This window comes from Callospermophilus lateralis, chromosome 8 (genome assembly GCF_048772815.1).
Source record: "Callospermophilus lateralis isolate mCalLat2 chromosome 8, mCalLat2.hap1, whole genome shotgun sequence".
In the NCBI taxonomy this organism is placed as follows: domain Eukaryota; kingdom Metazoa; phylum Chordata; class Mammalia; order Rodentia; family Sciuridae; genus Callospermophilus; species Callospermophilus lateralis.
Window position 1 is genome coordinate 66189763 of NC_135312.1, and position 25418 is coordinate 66215180.

The window sequence follows — 25418 nt, forward strand, 5'->3', positions numbered from 1 at the left end:
TCATCTACTACTCAGCTGCCATGCCCTGACTACAGTGAGAGAATTTTCCTGGTATAGATTCAGTTGAATCATTCTCTGAGATTTTAAGTGAATAAATGGTACTTGTTTTAGTGCTAAACCAAATTGAGTATATACATTTACTAACAAGGCTAAAAAGTCTACAAGTTTGAAAATTATTATTTTTTTTTTGTAAAGGACAATTTCAGGTTTATCCAAGTCTGATAACTTTAACATTGTATTTAAGAACACTTTATATGCTAACTGAAATCTATGTCAGAGGAGAAAAAAAGTCCCATTTATTAAAGTACACAGTTTTTTTAAAGGCATTTAATAATATTAGAAAGAAACCTCAAAAATGTCCTTTTAGGAATTCTATTATGGTTGTTATCTAGTTTCATGTGTTGATTGAGTAGATGTGTACTGAGTATCAAGGAAACACTATTAAAAGTTCTGGTGATACTATAGTGTGAAAAACCATGTCCTTGACTTGTGAAGCTTATGGTCTTCTGATGGGGTGATAGACAAAAAATTAAAAATTTAAAAATACAAAATAAACAGCTAAAGAACTTGAAATTTAGGGAAGTGTGAGGAAAACAGAGGATACAATTCAGGACAGAAAATAATGAGAGATGAACTAATTCACAGAGTGACTAATGAAGGCCTACTGGAGAAGGTAGATTTTAGGCTGAGACTTTAATGGAAAGGGGTAGACCATTCAAAAAGCCCAAGATAGTGGTTTATGGCTAGAGATCAGCAAATATCAGGCATCAAAGCATAAAGCAGCTTGGGTCTCTCCATAACTGAAAGCAGTCTAGTGTGGTTAAGCATGTATGTGTGTGGGGAGTGGAGGAGCAGGGAGGAGGTGGTATAAAATTAGGTTAGAGAAGTAAACAAGCTCCAGATGATTCAGAGCCTTCCAGACTCTGGATTTTGAAATAAGTACAATGGGAAAGCAATAAAAATTTTAAATGTAGAGAGTCATTATCTCATCTGAATTTTTAAAACCTTATTTTGGCTGCACTTTGAAGAAGGAAATACGTGTGAGCATGTACCTGTATGTTTGTGTTTGTGGTTAAGTACAGAAATAGAGAGACCACTTGAAAGGATATTAGAATTGTCTTCTTAAACAGTTAAATGGTGCCATAGGGTGGCAATGGAGATGAAGCCAAGTGAAGAGATTTGTGACATTTTGGAGGTGCTGTATTTTGGATGTATAGATTATGATATTCAAGGTAAGGGAGCATCAAGATTCAACTTATCACTTTTTTTTTCTTTTTTGCAACTGGCAGTATCACAGTCTCATTTTCTAAGATCAAGTTTGGTAGATCTTGTTTCAGAAAGAGATCGTGTTTGCTTTTAGATTGGCATTAAACCTATTGTAAAATTGATTAGTTCATCAAACATAGATTGAAATTCACCATACACCAGACAAATATGGGGGATACCTAGTGTTCCTACAGTTGTGGGATTTCAGAGAAAGATTTCAGAGTGCTAGAAGAGACCATGAAGTTACAATCGATCTAGTTCATTATCCTTATTTTAAAGATGAAGGGTAAAATTTGAACCATTTAATTTCTCCAGAAATATCATGAATTCTCTATAAAAATCATGGTTATTTTTGTAAAAGTTAAATTTATTCATCCAGAGCTAGTTATGGCATTAATTTTCTTTAGCAATGTGATTAATCTATTTTCATTTGTTTTAATGAATCATTATAATTAGCATTATTAAAATACTTTCTGATGTATTATAAAGTCATGAAAATACAAGTAGCTTAGCCAGGATTTCAATGAGGAACGCTTTATTGACTCCAACCAGATTTATTAATAACAGAAACATGCAAAATCATAAACCATATTCTAATGTACACATATTTTCTTCACTATGGCATTAATAGTAGACAAAAGGGAAATTGGCCATTTGTGTTTCTATATGATTGATAGTAAGTTGCTAATTACTTTGAATTATTTTTGAGTGAACTTTTTAAACCTAATATAAACCATGAAATTGAGAGGAAAGGGAAAAAAAAAGAGGCCCCCAAAAGTTTGTTTTTCCGTAATACATACTAGATGTGCATGTATAGAGATGTGTGTGTGTGTGTTTGTGTGTGTGTGTGTGTGTGTGTGTGTGTGTATTAAAATATTTGTTTTGCGGCCCTATTTAATTTTTATAAATTATGATGTTTGGTCAAGAATAAGTAGTGAGGAAATGCATTGTACAGATTTGAATAATTTAAATACCAGGAGAAGAAAAAAGAAGATTATTTAGGGTGGTCTAAATAAACAAGCTTATTATCTAAATTATATTACACCATTTATTGTTCATTTAGAGCAGAATTTTCTTGGCTCTTTATACTAGGTCAAGTACTGTGAATGAAAAGAGATGAAAGTTCTTGCCCTAAGGGCATAACAAACTTAAAACATCAGGCATGATCCAATCTGCAAACATACCAGCACACACAGGAGGACAGGCTGTTTCCTGCAGTCAGTGGTACTGCCATGGGAATGCCCCATATAGCAGAGAATTTCATGATATTTTGTAGAAATAAGGGGTGTTAATTAGAAGAGCATTTTAGTATAAAAAAGGATAAAAATAGATATCAATAAGACAGACAACAGTCCAGTGTCCTACTTGAAGTTTCAAAGGAGTTCAGAGAACAGAAGATTTTGAAGGCAAGGAAGGAGATAGTTTGGAATGTGTGCCAGAGGAGGAGGCAAAGCTACTGAGAAGATGGGTGAAATTATCAAAATAAAAAATAATTAAACCAAAGTTCTGCCTCATGGCTGAATCTGGAATGGCATGATTACATTCAAAAACGCTATGACCAATATCAGAAGGTTTAACCTGCCCCTTCAAGGAAAAAAACATTAATAACCAAGGGCTGACGACAAAATGCATGAAGTTTATCACCAAGATTGTGAACACACAAATTGGTTAAAAAATGGTAACAATAAAGAACCGTCAAAAAGGTAGCTTGTCTCCTGGAATCCATCAGAAATAATAAAATAGGGGTTTTGTTTGTGAATATTTCCAAACAACAATATTCTGTTTTATTAGTTTACTGTGTCACTGTATCCTTGTCAGGGACACAAGGGTGAGCTGGGCACAGGGGTCCACAGCTGTAATCCCAGCATTTCAGGAGACTGAGTCAGAAGGATTGAAAGTTGGATGCCAACCTGGGCAACTTACTGAGAACTTGTTTCCAAATAAAAAGGGCTGGGTGTATAGTTCAGTGGTAGAGCATTCCTGGGTTCAATCTCCATTACCAGGACACACACACACACACACAAAAAAAAAAAAAAAAAAAAAAGAAGACCTAAGAGAGAGAGTGCATGTCTCACTTCCTGAATAAATGTTTAGAAATAAACCTTCACAAGAATTTGGAGGAAGCCTTCGAGGCAGGAAAATCTGTCTTAATTCCTAACCACACATCCCTGGATCTTCCTGTCAGCTCACCTCCACCAGTCCTCCTATGGTAGTTCAGTTTTCTAACTGTTGATTAATATTTTCCCTATAACTAGCTTCTTCTCTTGCTATGTATACAGTATTCAGCCTTGCACTTCTTCACATATCACGTTAGAATATTCTTCCCTATGTCATGGGCAGGGGCACCCACTCATTCCTGAAGGCTGACGGGGAGAGTGGGGTAAAGGAAGGACAACTGACCAGGCAGGGTTTTTGTTTTTTGTTTTCTCCCATACTTCTTTGGCTGCACTAATTTCCAACCAGCCAGAGAAACTCTCGAGAGGATACATCTTGAGAAATGTTCACATATGCAAACCAAATGTCTTCCAATGAGGTTTTTTTTTTTTTTTTTTTTTTTAAAAAAATCTCTTTAAACATTAACACATGTGGAGCTAGAGCTTGCTCAGGTAATCCCAGGCCCGCACAGGCAGGCCCCGTCAGCATGCACCAGATACACAGGCCCTCATCTTGAGAATTATGTTTTTGTTGGTCATTTTCATAAATTGCTTCTTTACACATTACCTCTAGAACTTTCCCATTCTTAATTCTACTCAGGAAAAAGAGGTTCTCCTCATTCAGCAGCCAAACTCATTTAAGGAGGCAGGGAAGCATAGCAAGCTCTCTCCAAGATGCCTCTGGGCATGTTGTTGTCAGGTCTTCCTCCCTCCCTCCCTCCCTCCCTTCCTTCCTTCCTTCCTTCCTTCCTTCCTTCCTTCCTTCCTTCCTTCCTTCCTTCCTTCCTAGAATTGAATATAGCACAGCACCTTAGTCTTTCCCTTTCATTGTGTTTCTCAAACAGGAAAGTCCATCAGCTTGATCATGGAGGAGAACAATGACTCCACGGAGAACCCCCAACAAGGCCAAGGGCGGCAAAACGCCAGAAAGTGTGGGTGGCTGAGGAAGCAAGGAGGCTTTGTCAAGACCTGGCATACCCGCTGGTTTGTGCTCAAGGGAGATCAGCTCTTTTATTTCAAAGATGAAGATGAAACCAAGCCCCTGGTAAGTAGGAAAAAATAAAAAACATTGCAGGCCTAAGAAAGCCAAGAACAAGTGGGATTTACTAGAAACTGATGGAGACTAAAGCCAACTCAAATTCCTTCATTTTCTAGCTATCCTTCAGGCTTCTTCACCATTGTTTGCTTTAATGTGGAGCCGATGAACTTGCTAATTGAGGCCAACAAGCAGATTATACTTGTCTAATGTTAATTTCCTTTTTACTAAGCTGGAAAAGAATACCTGAGTCCCTCAGGCACGCTAACTTCATGAGAGATATTTAATGCACATCTACTAGAAGATACACTTTGTAGCCCAAACATCTTTCTTTTGGGGGGGAATAAGTTAAAAGGACAGACTTGAAGGCAAACTGTAAACCCGACTGACTTTTAGTAATTGCTGAGACATCTTCAAGAAGAATTCTCAGAGGCATCGCTCCACCTTAACTCTTATAAAATATGGATATGGTACTAAACCAACACATATAATATACTCCTCCGGGAATCATTTCTGTGTTGCTTTGTGGTTCCTTAGCAGTCTTTTATTTCCTTATTTTCTCAACCACAAATCTCAAGTCTCCAGTGGCAGAAGAAAAATCTCCAAACTGCATTTTGTAGCTACAGCAGAGGGTTTCAGCTGTGATCATTGCTCATTAATTGATGGATGTGAGCTGAGGCATCACCCTGCGATTTCCCCTCATCTACATCTGTGGGATGTATAAATCAGAGAAGAGACATTGTAGATTAGTTTATGTAAACATCCCTGACAGTATGTTCTTGAGGCTATTTCCTCTTGTGTTAAAGTTCAAGAACTTAATTAGGAATTTGGATCAAGACTCTGCTTTAGTATTTTAAATTCCTGAGGCATTATAATTTCACAAGGTTCTCATTCCTTTAATTGAATTACATAAAAATAGCAAAGAAAGTACAACTATAAACCCAAATAATTCTCTCTTTTTTTTTTTTTTGTGGTTCCTACTCATTTTTGAACATCCACCAAGGCTATTTACACACATTTTCTTTTGAAATACTCAAAATAATGGTCTGAGGTAGATGTCATTAATCCCATTTAGCCCTAAGAAGTCAAGGCTTAGGTGTGATTCATAATCCAAAGTGCGAAAGATGATGGGGCCTTGATTTTGTCTGGATACATCTGAGTTCATATGGCCAGAGGAATGTAACTTAATAAGCTGGTCCCACATTAATATTATGACAGTGAGAGCACATTTCTGCATCTGTTATTTTACTTGACATAGCAAACCTGTGAGGAATACCAGGATTATTTTAACAGATCAACACATTGTGGCTTAGAGCTTATGAAGTGACACGATCAAGATCACATAGAGATCAAAGGCAAAGTAGTGTCTGTGATGTTACTTAAAATCGTACCCATTCAGGTGGAACAACTCAGTCCACCTCATACCATGCCAGAATGAGAGTCCATGGGATTGGACACGGAATCTTATTCATATTTCTATTTTATTTGGTGAGCTCCTCCATATCCGTCTCCACTCTGATTCCCCATGTTCTATGTTTTTCACATTAACTTGATCCCTTTCACTGAGTTTGGTAAAATGATTTTGTTAAAAATAATATCTGGATATCTTGTGTTCAGGATAATAACTCACAATCTTATTCTGAGTATTGTATGATAAAGAACAAGGTGCCCTTTTCTCACTACACCTTGTAATTAAACACCAAAAAGAGTAGACCTTCTTGAAAAATGTTATAGCTGGAAAAAGATGATATCTATTTGTATTTGTCTGTTAACAGCCAAAGGGCTATTGCTGATGAATGGCAGATGAGAACTAGAATCACAGTTCCCTGCTCCTGATACAGTGTTCCTTCGGTTTTGCCTTTTGCCCTCCCAGTGAGATTCAACTTTTCTTTAGACTGACTTTTAGTAAGAAGTATATCTTGGTTATGTTCATCTTCAGTGCTTCTAACACAAGGATGCCCTGGGCCTTTGTATGTTTTCATGAAGGATACTTCAATAATATTGGAACAAACAAGCATTATTAAAGAAATGAAAAAAAAATTCACTCTTTTAAGCATTCCTAAACAGCTAGAAATGTACAGTAAACATAACCTCCTTTTGTTTTCTTCTCTCTTACAAGGCATTTACTAAAATAGGCACATAAAACCCCTGAAATGTGTTTCTCTCTTGTCCGAGAATAAGGATCTTAACTTACTTATGGAAAACTGTCAGTGAGTTTCTCCTAAACTCAATAAAGAAAATCAAACTGTGTCATTATCTTTATTATGAAAAATGCTCACCTGCTGAGGAAAATATATAAGCAAAATTATAATCACAATTGAGTACTATGGAAATGTTAAATGCTGTGAAAACCCAATGTAATTAACACCAAGGAATGAGTGGTGCTCATCTGGCAGGGTTGGGAAAAGGTGCACAAGGTAAAAGATGACTCCTACCTGGGGTGTTGGAGATTGGTGGAGGTTTTCCAGGTGGATAAATTGGGAAAAGGAATTCAGAGCTGGGGGAAGATATAGAGTTGTATAATAGATATCTATTGATAGAGTGTTCCATAACGAAAGGGTGGAAAAATGGCAAGAAATGTCATTAGAGAAATCAGTGGGGTCATAATAGATAGGATCTGTATGCAGAGCAGTTACTGCATTCCCTTGCAGGCAATGGGAAGCTATTTCCAGACAAGCTGCACAACTATGTTAATCTTGAAAAGAATTAGGATAAATGTTTCCTAGTTTAAACCTGAGTTAATGATATAGTTTTCTCAATTAGGTTTTTCTTCCATTAATAACTTCAATTTTCATCTCTCCAAGAAAAATATGTATATGTGTGTGTATATATATATATATATATATATATATATATATATATGCATAAATATGTATATATCTGATTTAGTGTATTACAGACTTAATCACTTGAACTTAATATTGATATTTTTATGTTCTTTTTCTTTTGTACCAGGGATTGAACTCAGGGGCACTCAACCACTGAACCACATCCCCAGCCCTATTTTATATTTTATTTAGAGACAGGTTCTCACTGAGTTGCTTAGGGCCTTGCTTTTGTTGAGATTGGCTTTGAACTTGTTGTGATCCTCCTGACTCAACCTCCCATGCTGATTACAGGCATGCACCACCGCGCCTAGCTTATTTTTATGTTTTTATTCAGATTGAACCTTGCCTTCCAAATATTCAACAACCTGTGCAAGTGTGAGGACCTAGAAAGTTTCACCTCCACTTTTCTTATTTTCTTTTTTGAGCCAAGACAAAATGCCTCTAGGTTCTCCTCTCTAGGGACAGTATCTGATTGTAAACAATGACTTTCCAGTGCTTAACCAAGGTTCCCTGGCAATATATTAGCTGCTTTTCTCAAAATATAGCTATTTCATATTTAAAATAAATCAAACATTATATTCTTAGTATCCTGTGATTTTTTTTAAAAGAAAATTGAAATTAAATCCCATAACTAGTTTACCATGAATAAAACTTTCTCCAGAAATCATTGGCTACAAGTGTTTGCACTTATATAGAAATGTATTTTATTCACAACAGATTTAAAAACAAAAGGCGATTTTTGTTGTTTCTGAAAAACACATACACACAGAAAAGTGATGTATATGGTCAACTTATGAAAATACATTAATATATCTATAATTCTGTGACTCACAGGCCACTACTGTAAACATTCTATATGGTTGTATTTTTCCATTTTGAGGTAATATTTTTATTTTTATTTTTTAATTTTATAATAAAGTCTTATTTACTTTTAGAGAAAAAATTTAGAAATCATACCATGCAGAAGACTGAAAAAAAAAAATCATCCCTATCACTGCATACTCCTAGGACTTTGGAATAGTGATTTTTAGAAAGGTTTTAAAACAAAGTTGCATTAAATTCATGAAAGTTTCTGTGTGGTCATCTTTTATTATTAATAGTGATGACAAATGACTGAGGCCTTAATTATAGATACCATAACACCGAGGGAGCAGATAAAGCATGAATGTTAGTTATCCTAAAACTCAGGCAATTTTGCTGGTTTTGTTAAATGGATCCATTGATAAATTTTGAATGCTCTTTTGGATCCATTTATCTTAATTCTATCATGAAGTGTATTATTACTTAAATAAAAGCTGAATCTCAACTTGGGCTATGCTAGAGAATATTTCTGACATACTATCATGCTAGAAGTGGACAGGAGAAAGCATCGATTTTTTGGAGCCAGTTTGAGACTCCTGATAAAATGGCTAAAACCTAACAGGCACCAACCCAATTAATTTAGTCTAGACATTCTACAGCAGTTATTGATCCAATTGTGTGGGGAATGTTTTTTCTGGACATGATGAGAGTGACACTATATTAGATCATAATAGATTTTTTTTTAGGGAACAAAATGATTTTGAGTGAATTATAACCTGAGGGCTGACCACTAAATGTGCAAGCATTGATTGCTGATTAAGAGTAAACTCTAATTTTAAATATTTAATGAAATTCATGAGTTCATGAGATCTAGAAATCTCTAAGTCATTGCTGTTCTCTGTTATAAAATATGAGCCAGAAGGAGTCAAAGCCCCAACTAAGTGCTTAAAATAATACTGAAAACACTAAAACTTGGATTTCATCCTCAAATCCAAAACAGATTTCTACATGGCATCCAAACCTTTGGGTGTTTAAAAAGACAGATAAAATGGTTCTCTATGTCATCATGAAATTTAAGAGCTCTTAGTGCTTTCCTAGAAATGATCAAGACAGAAAGTATTAATATAAAATATTGTACTCTACTGTTAGTTGAATAATGTGGCTTATCACTGTATAGCAATATAGGCATAAGATGTATGTATTCATTTCAGAGTAAATAAAATTAAAATTATTTGAGTTGAATTTTGGTTTATCTACTTACTAATTGAGATTCATTGGACAAATGTGATAGCTTGCTTAAGCTTTAATATACTCATCTGTACAATGACATAATAATAGTGCATACCTCATAACATTACTGGGAGGATTAAATGAGAATTTATGTAGATGATTTTATAGAAAGCAATGGCATCAAACAAATGTTAGCTATTTTTATGTTAGACTATTGTATTTTAAGAGACTTATACTCCTCATTCATTCATTTGATTATTTAAAATTTCCAAATGTATTTGTAAGTTTCTAATATGTCTGTGGGGATTATGCTAGATTTGAAGAAATATAAATGTGATATATATTACAGAGAAAAGTGATATGTGCAGCCAACTTTTGAAAATACATTAATATATTCATAATTTTGTCACAGGTCACTACTGTAATTGTTTTACATGGTTTTACTTTTCCATTTTGAGATAATATTTTTTTTCTATTTTGAATATTTGATCATATGATAACATTACACACACACACACACACACACACACACACACACACTCCCAAATAAGTATTTTAAAGAAAAAGCTTATTTGTTTCTCAAGTGAAAAATTCAAATAAGCAAGGGAAGCCTGCTTCAAAAAACTGTTTAGAAACGCAGGCTGCCAGTGATTTTGCATTTAAGTTTTAGCTTCCAAATTCCTTGAGTTATGCTTTTAACTGTTACTCAAAATGACTGATAGCTTTTGTGTTTGGGATGCAATTCAACATACAAACCAGATAGTCCATATTTTTACTAACTTATTAGCAGAAACAGGCAAATTTCCATTATGCAAACTAGTAGAGAAGAGAAGTTAGGGATAAAAAAATGAGTAAGAACAATGTTAAATTGAACATTTGCATTTTTGGTGTTACAGAACAATTTTAAAAAGCTACTCTCCCCCCCTAACAAATGAAATATTTCACAGCCATTTGGTATTTATTGTCTTTTAGAGTTTTTTGGACAGTAGACCTTGTAGTTTTCTCTTCTTTAGCTTTATCCTGCCATAATCCAGTTGGTCTCTATTTTTCTAGAGTTATTATGTTCTTTCATTCAGTGACTATTAATCAATATAAACTATACAATTTACATTATAGCTTTAAAAACAATTTGATCACTTTTTATATACAAAGCAGTAAACCCAGATGCAAAAATTATTATTTTCACTATGAATTCTGGCTCCTTTATCTTACTGTAATGTTTTTAAAGCTTTTTGTAGTAGGCATTAATATTTCATTTCTTATTATTTCTTAGTAATATGCTATTGTATTAAATATACCACATTTTGTTAATACATTTATCAGTTGATAGTTATTTGGGGTGCTTATGCTTTGGGGCTATTGTGAATTGTACTGCTATGAATACTCACATACAAGTTTTCCTGTGGGACATAGGTATGCACTTCCATGCCTATCTTCATAGTAATTAAAAAGTATCTTTCCATTCAAAATTACGAAATGCAAAACTCATGAGATAGGACCTGGGATGTAGCTCAACAGTAGAGCACTTTGCCTGGTATGTGCCAGGCAGGCCCTGGGTTTGATCCCCAGCATCTCAAAAAAACAAAACAACAACAAAATGCATGAGGTAAAAAACTTGCCTGAAGTTTTTAAAACATAAAACTGCCATTTACTGCTTGAAATTCTATCAATTAATTTCTTTTCAAAGAATTGTGGGTACAAAGGAATCCCTGAAGAGACACCAACATTCCTTTTGTCACTATCCAAACAGCTTGCAGAAGGGTCAATTTAAATATTAAGTTTAACCTTTCAACTCTTAGTATTATATATATTATTATTACTAGGTGAAGACCTTCAAGTACTTAATTATGGATCTCTGCTAATAGTTGAATTGACAAGTCTCACCATATTTTAATTAAGATATTTTGGGTCACATAAATTGATTTGATCTTGGAAATAATACTTTGTAGAAGCAATTTTTTTTTTCTTTGAAAAGACAAAATGTCTTTGATTAGCCTCTTCAGCTGAATTGCATGTTTTTTCCTTCACTTTATAATCTAGTTTGGGACATAGAATTTGTGTAGCACTACCTCTGAGGACTTCCATTCTCTGGCATTCCACACGACTGATACTTTTCTAACCTTCCTATTTTAATGCCTATCTGAGAATTTCAGATTTTCTCTTGTGAAATATATTATCAATTTTACTGATGTCCCAGAAAATAAAATAATAGTAAGCTTTCTTATTTCAGAATTTAACTCAAGTATTCTTCAGTTTCTATGTTTTTAACAATGACAATTAGAAAGAGTTCCAGCTAATAGAAATTGAAAATACATTTTAAGAGGTGATCACATTGTTTACTGTGATTTTCCAGGAAGATAAAAAAGGAATTAACATTCATTATGAGCTTTTATGTCTTATGTTCTTGGCTCAGTACTTTACATTATTTCATTAATTCCCACAATAACATTTTATGCATAGATTTGTTTTTATATCAGAAAATGAAACTTCAAAAGGCATAAGAAAAAGTGATAACCCAAGGTGAGCTATTGGCAAAACTGGACAGAATAGTGAAAAAAAATAAGAAAATGGTCATGAAAGAAAAAAATAAATGTTCTTTGGAAGTGGGCAGGGTTCATCTAGTGTTAAGAGTTTTCTGAGCACATTTATTTATCAACTAAGAAAGACAAAAGAAGGAAGTTGATACCAGATTTAGTATAGAGGACTAGAGCTTGCATAAAGAAAACTTTATTCTCAAAATAATGATGAGAATGTAGAGGCATGCTGGAGATTACAGAAATTATATTAATAACTCACTATTTTTGCTGAGAGTTCTTAGGAGAGGAAATGTTGACCTTCTCTAGACCATAGTTGACAATTTGGGAAGAATGTTCAGAGTGTATCAAGATGAAATAGAGAACCTGGTTTTACCTAGATACCTACAGCTAATGCTCATTCTTGGGTGTTATTCATGAAATGAACCTCTTTAGGCCGTACAAGAGTTTTACACTGTTAGTTGTGTTACATTTTGCCACGCTGATCTATCCACACTCCTAACATAAACCTGAGTTTTGTTTCTGGCTGTCTTCACAATGAAGAGGACTCATGGACAAAAACAGACCGCGGTGCATTCTGTTTCTGACACAAGACAAATTGGATACAGAGCAGTGGCTGATGACTATGACTGAATTTTTAGACATGAAGTGGAAGTGGCTAATCAGGAAATGTGTCATGGACTGTCTTCTTGGTCATGTGACAGAGGACTGAGAACAGTATGCCTATCATACCTGCTTTTGCCACTCACTTTTGTGGATTCCCATGGGATTATGCTTCTGGTAGGGTGAAGTCCTAGAGAGGAACCTGAAAAAATATAGAAAAGGCACTCTTTTTAACTGTATTTCCATTTTAGTGTTATTACTAGAAGACAAATGATATGAAGATCTGAACAGTTGCTGATATGATGATGCTGGAAAATAGATTTGGATATTTAGGGCAAGGAATGAATGAAACTTTTATAATATCATAGAATTTAAAAATGAGCAGTATTCACCTTCTCTTCCATTTCGTTTATTCTACCCCAAGTAGAGGAGGTTCCACTTTGGTAGTTGGGCTTGCAGGCTTTGTCACTTGCACTGTCCAATGATGGTTTCCAGTAATGGATGAAAAGTCCAATCCAGACATACCCCCCCCACACACACACACTCTTTGTTCCCCTACTGACTGCTATCCAGAAGGAAGAATTGCCAGTTGTCTTCTTTATACTTTGCATCTAATTTGTTCTTGGCCCAGTATACAAAAGATTTGGTCTTGATCCTTAGTTGAAGAAACAATTTCTGAATTCTGAATCCCTTTGCTTTTGCATCTCTTTTTGCATATTTACATCTCTCTTGTTTTTCACTCTTTTTCTTCATTCTATCTCTCAGCAAATAATTGCAGACTGGTCAAGTAGAGAGTTCCATTTATTGAGACACTACTCTCCCCATGCCATCTGTATTTCATTCTTTTTTTAAATTTTTTTTTTTAGTTGTAACAGACACAATACCTTCATTTTACTTATTTGTTTTTATGTGGTGCTGAGGTTCGAACCCAGGGCCTCACACATGTAAGGCAAATGCGCTACCAACTGAGCTACAACCCAGCCCCTCTCTTTCATTCTCACTCAAACTCTTTGAGTTCAGTTGCTGGGACCAGGTCTTACATCACAGTGTAGTAGAAAGAACTAAACTTTGGATTTGGAATTTGGGTAAAAATAGAGGAAGGAAGACATTGTGGTGGTTCAAGGCTACTTATAGTTACTTTTAATAAGGAAAAGGAATTTTCCCTTGTCAACCTAGTATATCAGTGGATCTGTGCAGAAGCTTTGAACCAAAGTCTGAACTAGTAAATATATGAAAACTTGTTTATTACTATTTTGCATATAATCTCATGGTGAAAGGGGATTGGTTGAATGAAATTTTCAGATATTCCTGTAGCTCTGCAAAATGCCACTGTGAGACTGTCTCTGTAGCATGCTAATTCCTATAGCTCAACAGAAAAGCTTGGATAGCAATATTCCAAGCATATCATTTAATAGAAGAGTAAACTGAGAGACAGAGAAGATTATAGATTTTTATAAAAGTTCCCCATACTTAATAAAATAGAGACTTGCTTAGATTTACATAATAGCTAAAAATAGCTCATGTATTTGATCAGAGTTTCAAATCTAGGTCTTCTACCAAAAGCACTGAAGCTGGAGAATTAGACCATAATCCTTGATGTTCCTATTTCTCAAAATGGGAAATAGGGTTCTATCAGACTTATAAAGTACCCATAGTAATTTTTTTAAGGTGCTAGGATTGAGCCTAGGACCTGGCAAGTGATAGACAAAATATTCTACCACTAAACTAGAGCCCCAGCCCTTTAAAAAAACATTATTATAATTATTTTGTTATTTTGGAGGCATGTTCTTCCTAAATTGCCCATACTAGCCTTGAACTTGCAATCCTCCTGCCTCAGCCTACTGAGTATCTGGGATATAGGTGTGTACCACTATACCCAGCTTCATAGTAATTTTAAAAAATATCTTTAAACTATTATAAAATCAAAGACTGCCTCAAGTTTTCAATAGCTATGTTTCATCTGTTTTCATAATGACATTGGCCCTAAGTGCTATTCCTTAATTAACTTATTAGAAGAATAGAAATATACTTAATAAAAATGTTGCATTTCCTTAAAGTGAAGGCCAAATGACTCACCATACAGTACTTTCTGAACAAAGGTTTCCCAGTATTGGAATAGATATAAGTGTTAGGCAAATTGTGGTACCAGATTCTCCTGTGCTATAGCAATCAAAACCTAATTTATATTTAGTTATAATCATTTTTTAAAAAATAGCATCATCTGACAGATCCCATGAATGTGGCTTGTCATTTAGTGCTAGGCATGCACATGATTGAACCATTAACAAAAGCCTCCAGTTGCTTTTTTATCCTGTGTTGATGATACTTCCTGCTTACTAAATGCCTTGTTCTGCTCTTTCATTCAATAGCCTTTGTTTATTTAAGAGAAAGTAAAATCATGTTTGATGTCCTTCTGCCCTTCCTAGATTCCTTCTTTCATTGTCTTTACCCCATGGAATATGGGGTTGGAAATAAGTAGGGTTCTCAGGTCAATCCCCATAAATATCTGACAGCAGTTGCCATGTAGGATTGCTTCTCTCTCTTATTGGTGACCCTCCAGTTCAGAGACCCTCTCACTTAGCACAGTGCATTCACTCAGTATGTACTCAAATCATGTCCATTGACTGAGAAGTACCATAAATTCATATTCAACAGGAAGACATGATTTTTTTGAAGTTCAATGAAGATACAAAATTCATTATTGAGGTTTATGCACTTTTCAAGATGACTCCTGAGATTGTTTTAAACTAGAAGTTAGGTGGTTAAAATTAACTCAATATTTATTTCATTTCTGAAGTTTCAAAAATTTAACCTTCTCTTTTATTACCAATGCAGTTTGTAAAATGTGTGGGGAAGAGTTTAAAGGCAGGGATTCCTAAAAACTTTGTACCTGGAATACTCTGACCCATAAACCTTTGGCCAGAGATGTAGAAACCTTCCATTTTTTTGCTTTCCCATATCAAATTGGCTTTTTTTCTTTCTTTTTTTTTGGGCGGGGGAGTGTGTAGGCAGTGCTGGGGATTGAACCCGGGCCTTGTGAATGCGAGGCAAGCACTCTACTAACTGAGCTATATCCTCAGCCTGCAAACTTTTTATTTTATTTTATTTTTTTATTCTCTCTTTTGATATTTTTACTCTTGGGATTCAGCTAGTGAGTTATCTTTACCTGGAGACTTGGGTTGGAGAGAGTGGTGGATGGGTTTGCCTCAGGAAAGCCAACTCAAGGGTTCCCTTTGTCAAATTTACTACAAGGGAACTTTACACTTATAATAGAAGCATAGTGTATGAATTTTAAAATGAAATTTTGCATTTTGCATTTTTTGTGACTTTCTTAAGGTACTATTCTGAGACATCTATCATCAAAATACTTTAATAAGCATATATAGCTAATACTAATCCTATATGTTAAAGAAGTCTTTCAAAGTAGACTCAAAAATTTAAAAAGTAGAAAGTGGGTTTTCATTTTGCAAATGTTTCTCTCTTAATTATAAGTCTGCAAATTAGCTCTGGTATTTTTCAAAGGCATTGCCGCAAGTTACATACCATGCCACATTTATTCTTGAAAAATTACTATAATGTGCATTTCATGTTAATTTAGATTATCCCTTTTTTTAAGAAAATAAAGAGAATTCACTCTTAAAGGCTTAATGAGTTACTGCAAGACAGTGAATTGGTAACACAAAGATGTTAATGTTTTTAGAAAATGACTATTTAACGTAAATGCATTTTAATTTGTTTAGAATGAGAAAGCTACCTTTATTCCTTTCTCCCTCCCTCCTTTCTCCTCATCCTCATCTTTCTTCCTTCCTTCTCTCTTACCTTTTATAATTAAAATAAAACTCATTGAGCTGCTATCTCCCACGCCTTTTCTGCAACCATAGAGTCAGCCGTTCATGTTCACATATTCCTCATTCTCAGATTCAATAAACCTCAGATCAAAAATGTTATGTTGTTAATGTGTACTATGTAGTTTGTCTATCATGTGTTTTTCTATACTGCATGTACGTAGACTATCTTTATTATAATTATTCCCTAAACAATGAAGTATAACTATGGTACATTTATATTGTATTAGGTATTATAAGTAATCTAGAGATGATTTATAGTATATGAGAGGATGTACAATTGGTTTGTAAACACTATGCTATTTTATATAAGGGACTTGAACATCCTTGATTGTGATATCCATGAGGCATCATGAAACCAATCATTCTACCCCATACTCTGATGGATTGTGGTATTGTATTGTATACAATTTTTCCTGCTAGAAACACCCTACAACATTTATCAGCATTTATCAAAACGATAGTGTAGTTTTAAGTAAACTTAGAGATGTGTTTATTTAAATAAATACCTTACTTTTTTCAACAATTTGCCACGATTTGTAGATATGCATATGGGGAAAAATCAAAGAGTAGTTAAAAAACAATATAAATCATTGGTCTAAGTTATCATTGGTTTAATTTTTTATCCACTTAAGGAAGGACAAAAGTGGTTTTTAATACTGTTCTCATGCGACTAACCTGCCCATCCCATATATCACGACTATTAGATATGTAATTTAAACTGATTTTCTAGAAATATTTGATAATCACACTTTTACCAGTTCTCATCTACATTCCACTTTTATGAAAGCATGCATGTCTGTGACATTTAATTTGAAATTAGGAAGGGAATGAATCTGGAACCAAGAATGGACACGTGTACTATGAAGTGCTCCACTTGAGTGTCTACATGCTCATGTATCATAGCCATTAGTTAAAATCACAAGTCATTAGTCACAAGTCACATAAAGTCACAAGCCATTAGTTCAAATATTAAAGCTTGAGAGAATTTTACTTTTATAAATTACAGTGGGTTTAAGAATTTTCCCTATAAGACTCAATTGTACACTGACATTTTCTTTATCAGAAAGGAAAGGGAGGAAATTGCAACTAGAGCTCTGAGAATTGACAAGTCTTAACATAGCTATGCCAAAGGAATCTTGTGAGCATTAACTGTGTTGTTGCATAGAAGATACTTATGGTACTTTGCATACAGAAAATGCTCAGTTAATGTATAATATTGCTACCAAACACAACCAACTAACCACTACCAACTACAATAAACTTTTGTTATTACTCTTACTATCAATTATGTGTAGCATGATAGAATTAGAAACGGTTTAAAACCTCTAGCTTAATATATACTTAACGCTTGGTCTTGGGTTGGATTGTCAGCTGTGGCCCTATTGCTCCTTCTTTCCAAGGCAGACTTTCCTCCTCCCGGTATCCCACTAGACTGGAAAAGAACTGTGAAATCCTCACATGCATTACAGGGAATCACAAGAAGTGGGTCAGAATTACCTTGAGAGATCATCCCTGTCTTCCAGCCTAGCCTTAGATTCAATAGCCATTGAATTAACCCTCTGATCAGAATATTAGGAAAGGAACCTCATTTAGCTTTTATTTTTTCTAAACCCAAGGATAAAAACATCAAGAGCTCATAAGTAAGTAATAGTGGGTTATTCCCTGTATAGTATGTGGTAAAAGGAGTCTTTGTAGCCCCACAAAAGCCACCTTTATTCTTTTTGCCAGTTCCTCACCAATGTCACCGATGCCCCCAAATTAAAATATAACCAAACAAACCAAACCAAAATGAAATATTGTTTAAAATATATGAGAACTAAAAGATGGACAAGGTAGAAAAAAATTCATTTTTCCATTCATTTGCATGATGGAAAGTAATATCTGTTTAAAAAGTGCCTTCAAGTAGAATAGACTTGGCCTGGCTGACAAGCACTGCAGCCCTATTTGCTTTCTTTTCACAACAGGCTTGTTCTGCTTCTGTTCTTCCCTTCACTTCCATCTGCCACCTGCCTCCATGCTCACCACAACCCATCCTTCCTTTTCTCCAGGGCTTGGACAAATGTTGCACTTTGCAAATTGAACAAACGTAGTAGAACATGAAAACTTCCTTCTACTCGAATAACTCAGAATATGCATAACTAGTAGCCTAAAGGGGACAAGAGAATCCCATTTCAAGGATGATGGAGCACATGAGGCACTGGAAAGCTCCTTTTCATTCAGAGACCCATTGATGGAGGTCCTATTCTAAACAAGTATCTCTTGGTAGACCAAGAGATTCTCTTTGTTTTGTGCCCAGTTCATTTTGCACCTGGAAGGTGATAACATAAAGTCATTTTGCACCTGGAAGGTGATAACATAAAGCAATCACCCTTAAGAATATCTGGTGGTATCAATAGTTATCTGGTAGACATGAGGCAAGGTTGTGAATTTCCTTTAAAGAACCAAGCCAAGCTTACCTAGGTTGGAATTCATGGTTTAATTTTCTTGCTGAGTTTCAGTGTATAGCCTTTGCTCGTAAATGTAAAATATCTCTGCTGAATTAGAAAATCAGTTCCTACTTTTCCTCTGTGGATTAGGTAAAAAGACTGTGGGGAGCATAATAGAAAGCTGCTATTAAATAACCGGGATGGATAGAGAGGCAAAAAATGGCTTGTGAAAGAAGTCTAAAGGAAGAGGTGGTGTGGGGTAAAATCAGGCCTCACAAGATGGTTCCAGGGAGACTAAAGTAATCAAAAAGGAAACATTCCAAACACAAGTGTAAGATATGAAATATGTGTACTGTATTCACTTCCCAAGGATCTGATAACTAATGCTAGATGTAGGTGTCACACTGCAACTGGCTCAATTTAATCAATAACACTAAAAGCACTAGCAAAATGTTGGGGTTGACCTCGTGATGATGATCTGAAAGAGAGTATTGAAGGTGCCCCTGTCTGACTTTTCATTAAGAACGAACAGCCCAAATCTTAGCTCCTGCCTCCATGCCAGTGCCTAGCATACATGAAACTTCTCTCATCAGGGAGCTGGTAGCACTTTCCTTTTAGTTAAAAGTCACTGTCACTTTGCACATGAAAACTTAGCTTTCCCTCTCTATTCAGGTGACCCTGAAATGCTTTTTAGTATAGACAGAATGTGATATAACAAGTAGAAACCAAATACTGACTAGGAATATGCTTTGATTTTCTTTGGGGAAAACTGGAGTTCTTTTCTAAATCCAATTTTAACTCAAAGATTCTAACTCTCACATGCCTTGTGGTCTTTTTGCACTTTGGGGACTGGAGCCAAGATTGTGACAGCATTGAAGGTCAAGCATCAAGTGAGAGTGGGCAGCCAGGGACATCAGGCAGTCAAGGTCCCCAGCTGTATAATGTGGCTGTTGTTTAAAAACAGCTGATGTGTGGGCATTGCCCAGTTTTCATTTTGCCTTCCACAGAAAATATTGTTGTCTCAACAATGTTGGGATAGTGTTGGATGAGGTAAGAAGAGAGCAAAGAGTTGGATCTTTTCAGGGGTTGAGAAATTCTTTGGAGATGCCTGTGATTAGGAGAAAGGCAGTTAAAATCCTTTATGCAAAATTTTCTTCTTGCAATCTGACTTGTCTCTTAATTTTAGGACCACCTCTTCTAGAATAGAAAATGGCAAATGCCAAGAACTGAATCCTGAATATTCTTTGGACATACAAATGGAATGAAATTTTTACATGAAACAGTTAAGCATAAGATCAAAAACTTATCCTAGGTTTTCTAAAGAAAGAAACAAAAGAGTTTATATGACCTAATACCAAGTTTCTCTTTTAGATCTACAATCAGAAATATGGGATCAATTTTCAAGCTTACTGTTAACTGCCTTACAAAAGAATTCAAAATGCCTATATTTTATTCTACATTTTAGTATTTGAAGTCTAGGTATCTTTTGAAGTAAAATTACTTCTAAAATATATAAAATCATCATTTGGAGAAAAAAAAAAGACGTCCACATAAAAGAAACAAGAACTAGTAGATTCACTCAGAGACATGAACTGAGCCTGTAGTGCAAAAAATGATACTGTTTTTCTTTTTTTAAAACTTTTCATCATTACCTTTGCTATTAGAACATAATTTTCTAAATTGCTTTCATGAATAAACTACACATTAGAAGTCATGCTTGGTAAATCTTCTTTTACTGATCTTAAGATATGAGATTTTGTTAGTTTGACCTGGTCATTAGAAATGTAAGAGATAAATTTGTTTATTTTTCTTTCTTCAATAAGGGAAATTAACACAAAGGAGAATAGAGCAAGTTGATTGGAGAAAAGAGAAGGGGTGAAAAATGGAAGGTACTGGGGAATGGATTGAGCAAATTATGCTATGTAATGTATGAATATTGCACAATAATCCCACTATCATGTAAAATTATAATGTACCAGTAAGAAAAAAAACGTGAGGCAATGTATTAGCTTTTCATTGTGACCAAAATATTCAACAAGAACAACTTAGAGAAGGAAAAGTTTATTTTGGCTCACTGTTTCTGAGGGCAGATTACTTTGCTCTGGGCCCAAGGTGAGGCAGAGCATCATGGCAGAAGGCAAGGTACAAAAGAAATGTTTACCTCATGGAAGACGAGAAAGAGAGACCCCACAGAGAAGATTCACCCTTCCAGAGCATGCCCCCAATGACCTCGTTTCTCTAGCCATACTATACCTGTCTAAAGTTACCACCCAATCCATTCATTCAAACTAGTTTGGACTCATAAGGTTACAGCCTCATCATCCAGTCATTTCAGCCTTGAATATTCCTGCATTAATATAGGAGCTTTTGGGGGCCACTTTATTTCCAAACCATAATAGATATACCTTCCCCCTTTCGATCAAATATCATCCAATACCTTTCCATTGTGCCTAAGAACTGAAATAAGTACTTGTTAGGGTTAAGGCCTACTAACTGTACTTGAGAACAGCAAACTGTTATTGGAGAAGAGATAAGTGGTACATAGAGGAAGCAAAGCTGGGTACAGGGGTGGAATTAGGGATTGGAAAAGGGTCAGGGAGCAAGGTGCATAGGAAGCATTACCTTTCTACGATCTTATCTATGTTTTGATCCTTTATCCTCAGTCATATAAGTCACCAGGAAGATCTTTAAAGTCATTTTACATGAACTGTCTTTGAAAATATAACTGTTTCGTTAGGGCGGTAACTGTCTTACTCTGTGTAGACAGTGGTGTTTGGAAGACACTAAATGAATGCCTGCTCAGTGAGGGATTAATGTATATAAAGAAGTAGTCTATTTTTGATAGCCAGTATCAGAGGATTCTTGATAATTTCTACTTGTAGAAAGGTTGAAAATTAGATAATATTTAAGAATATATGAAATTAGCTTTCAAAATATCATGTGAGTGGAGTCTATATTAAGTTAGATGTAAAAATGAAATTAACAAGCAAATTTCTCAAAATATCAATGAAGATATATGAAAATCTGCAAATCTCTAATTATGATAGGCCATAATGGTACTAAGGACAGTTCACGTGACACATAAGAGATTCAAATTTAACTTTCATCCTTCATTTTGACTTAGAGAATGATTTCAAACTATCCTAAAGAATGGAGATGTCAAAGTTAGTATATCATACAATGGAGTTTTACTCATCCATAAGGAAGGATGAAATTATGGCATTTGCTGGCAAATGGCTGGAAATGGAGAACATCATGCTAAGTGAAATAAGGTAAACACAGAAACTCAAAGGTAGAATGCCTTCTTTCATCTGCAGAAGCTAGAGTAAAATAAAGGAAAGGAGAAGGAAAGGACAGGATATCATGAAGATAAAGGGAAGATCAGTGATGTAGAAGAAGGAGACTGAGAGGCAGAGTAGAGGTATGGAAAGGGAAGGTAATGCAGAATGAATTCTTAAAAAATCACATTATCTGCATACATAAATAATCCACAGGAAACTTCACCTTTATGTATAATCCAAATACATAGAAAACCAAAAGGAAGTCTAGCAGAGTAGAGGAAAAAGAATGTGGGTGAGAGGAAGAACAGGAGGGAAAATTAGGGGACCATGAACTGAAATTGAATTCTATGCATGTATGAGTTTGACTGGTTGAACCCAACTACTATATATGACCATAAATCTCTAATAAAAAATAAAAAATATAAATATAAAAAAGGTTAGTATATCACAAGAATCCTTATTCATTATATACCCACCCATATGAGAGAGAGAGAGAGAGAGAGAGAGAGAGAGAGAGACACTGAGACTTAATGACTTCTTAGTTTGGTATGAATTCATCATTTAATTTTAGAAACTCAATTTTTTTCTTTTTTATAATGAGGCAAAATTCTAGCTGTATTCTGTGCATTTGATAAATAAATAAAGAGAAGTTCTAGACATATTGAAAAGTGTCCGAAAGTCTAAATATGAAGTTATTTTCACATTCTATAGTTATATTCATTCTAATTAGACACATTATATTTGTAGACATAAGATTTATGGTTACTTTTATTTTCATTTTTCCTAAAATTCTTTTATCACAACATTTATATAGAAATGAAGCTCAGAGGGTGAATTTCTTGTCCTAAATTATTTCGCAGAGTATTGAAATAAAGTTTATGTGTTTTCCTAACTTCCTGTTCGAATTCTAATTTAATCTTCATCTATTGATCATTGTTTTGATAATATATGATAATTTCTTGAGATTTATGAAAAATGAAATTATTATTAAGAATAAGATGAATAGGATCAATCAAAGGGTTGATTAGTGTTGCGGATCTCACACAGCATTATATTGACATTTAATAATAACCCCATTTGATTGGTTATATGATTCTAGATTTATAGGAACTTATGTATTAAAGTTTGAAGAAATTTCTGTAAGCTTTTTAAATAATATTACCCAAGAAAAATAAAATTGCAGACTGAACACACTAAATCAAACTTCTCAATAGGTATATAATATTGGTCACAAATGCATGCTATGTGAATACTGTAAAATTTTCCAGTTACTTAATTAGAAAGAATAGAATGAAAAGGTGAAATTAATTTTATTTATATACAGTCATGCATCACTTGAGCACTGATCTTGTCATACATACATCATAGAGTACTTAAACTAAGGGCATCACTAGGCAATATAATCTGTGGAACAACCATGTGGTTCATTGTTGGCCAAAACGTCATAATGCAACACATGATTGTATTTTTTAAAGTCAATATATCCAAAATAGTATAATTTTAATATGTAACCAACATAAAATTTAAGATATTTCACATTTTTTCTACTGTCTCCAAATGATATGCATTTTACACTTAAAGAACACTTGAATTTACTGATCCACATTTCAAGTGTTCAATAGGCACTGTGGTTAGTTGCCACCGCACTGAAAAACACAAGTTTGTCACCATGCTTCCAGCATTGAGGGAGTGGAGGAAGCCTTATAAAGAGAGGCCATTAGCAATCTTCCTGTGGAGAGATATAGAACAGGAGGATTTGTATAAGTTGTTTGACTATATGAAAGGTCATCATCTCATTTCACAAGTGAGAATATTGGGGCCTAGCCATGCCGAGCAATCTGCCTAAAAGGTCAAAATTATAGAAGGGGCTGAGCTGGACACATCTCAGTTTATCTTGTACATTAGTCCTTTTTCTACAATCTGAATAGCTGTGACAATAAAATCAGTAAATAAAGCCAAGAGAAATATTCTTATATAGAAAAGTTTCATAGAGCATACAGGCTTTTTTACCTTTTAAGAATGTCCAGGAGTATTTGAAGGCAAACTTCTATTTAATTTGTTTGCTCAGGTGAACCCCTATTAATGGATGTGTTACGTTAATGGCCACACTTTGGTGACAATGATGTCATAACATAACACATCTTGATTTTATTGAAAGGAAATATGTTTCCTTGAGAGACACATGTGAATTATTAATTGATCTGTTAAATTTTAGTTGATGCAGTACACTTTTAGGAAATGGATCATGATTCCTTAATTGAAACTTCAAGTATATCTGAAAATGACTCTACTATTATTAATACGTAGTATGTAGTATTTTATAATGTTACTTATAAACCCTATTATTATAGAAATTGTAGATGTTTTCCATATTTTAGCCTAGAAAGATAATACTGTTTTTTAAATAAAATGAGTAATTTTGTTTATTTATTCAGTCTATCATTATCTATCTGTCTGTCTATCTATCAATCTATCTATTTTTTTCTCTGTTGGCAATAGAACCCAGGCCCTTGTGTATTCTATGCAAACATTTGACCAGTGAGCTACAGCTTCAGCCCAGTTAATTCCTATTAAACCCTTACTATAAATCAATCTGTGTTTGTTACTGGGACTAGCATTGAGGAACAAGTATCATGGTTTGAGCCTTATAGAGCTAACATTTTATTTGTAACACAAGCAATAAGTAGCTAAAAATACATATATTTATAAACCATGTGAAATACTATAAAGATAAAACAGTGTGCTGAAATTAGGAATTAAAGGATGGAAATGGTAGATTTCCTCTAGGTAGAGAGGCCCAGTATAAGAAAAGGGAATAGCAGGTACAAAGGCCTGGAGTAGAAAAGAATTTAGTGTATTTTAGACACAGAAAGGAGGTCAGTGTCGTTGAAGCATATTCACTGCATTCTGAAGAGCAGAAGAACTTGAAGCTGTAGGCAGGGTCCAGACAATCCAGGTCCTTCTTGAGAATTTTTTTTACTAGCATGTAGTGGAAAAATATATTGAAGAGTTTTAAGAAAGGGAATGATATGAAAAATTTTATGTCTGGGTAATTCACTGAGCTAGTATATAGAAAATGGGTTTCAGGAGAGCATGAAAGAAGGGAAGCTATTTAGGGAAGCCATAACATATTCCAGGTAATGAGAAAGGATCGGGGAACTTCATCTATCAAATTAAAAAAAAAAAAATCTAGAAGTCACAGACCATTCAGATTTTGATACAGAATAAGCTTTGTATTAAGGTACAGTAGAGAAATCTCTTACCTTCACATGGATAAAGCTGAAAGCCCACACCTATTTTAGGTCACAAATAATTAATTTTCATTCTAGCATCACTGGGCTAAGATGCTCATTTGAAGAACTTTTGCTGCTTCTCCTTCATGATGTGGTTTCTGTCAAAATGCTTTGCATGC

General features: G+C 34.6%; 1 protein-coding gene across 1 annotated transcript in view; it reads left to right on the forward strand.

The window, feature by feature from the left end:
- Positions 1–25418, forward strand: part of Arhgap24 (Rho GTPase activating protein 24) — a 462423-nt gene that overhangs the window by 76098 nt on the left and 360907 nt on the right. Inside the window, exon 2 of the mRNA XM_076864253.2 lies at positions 4265–4464. Coding sequence (XP_076720368.1) covers positions 4285–4464 — 180 coding nt within the window. The 5' untranslated portion in view covers positions 4265–4284. The remainder of the gene's footprint in view (positions 1–4264; positions 4465–25418) is intronic.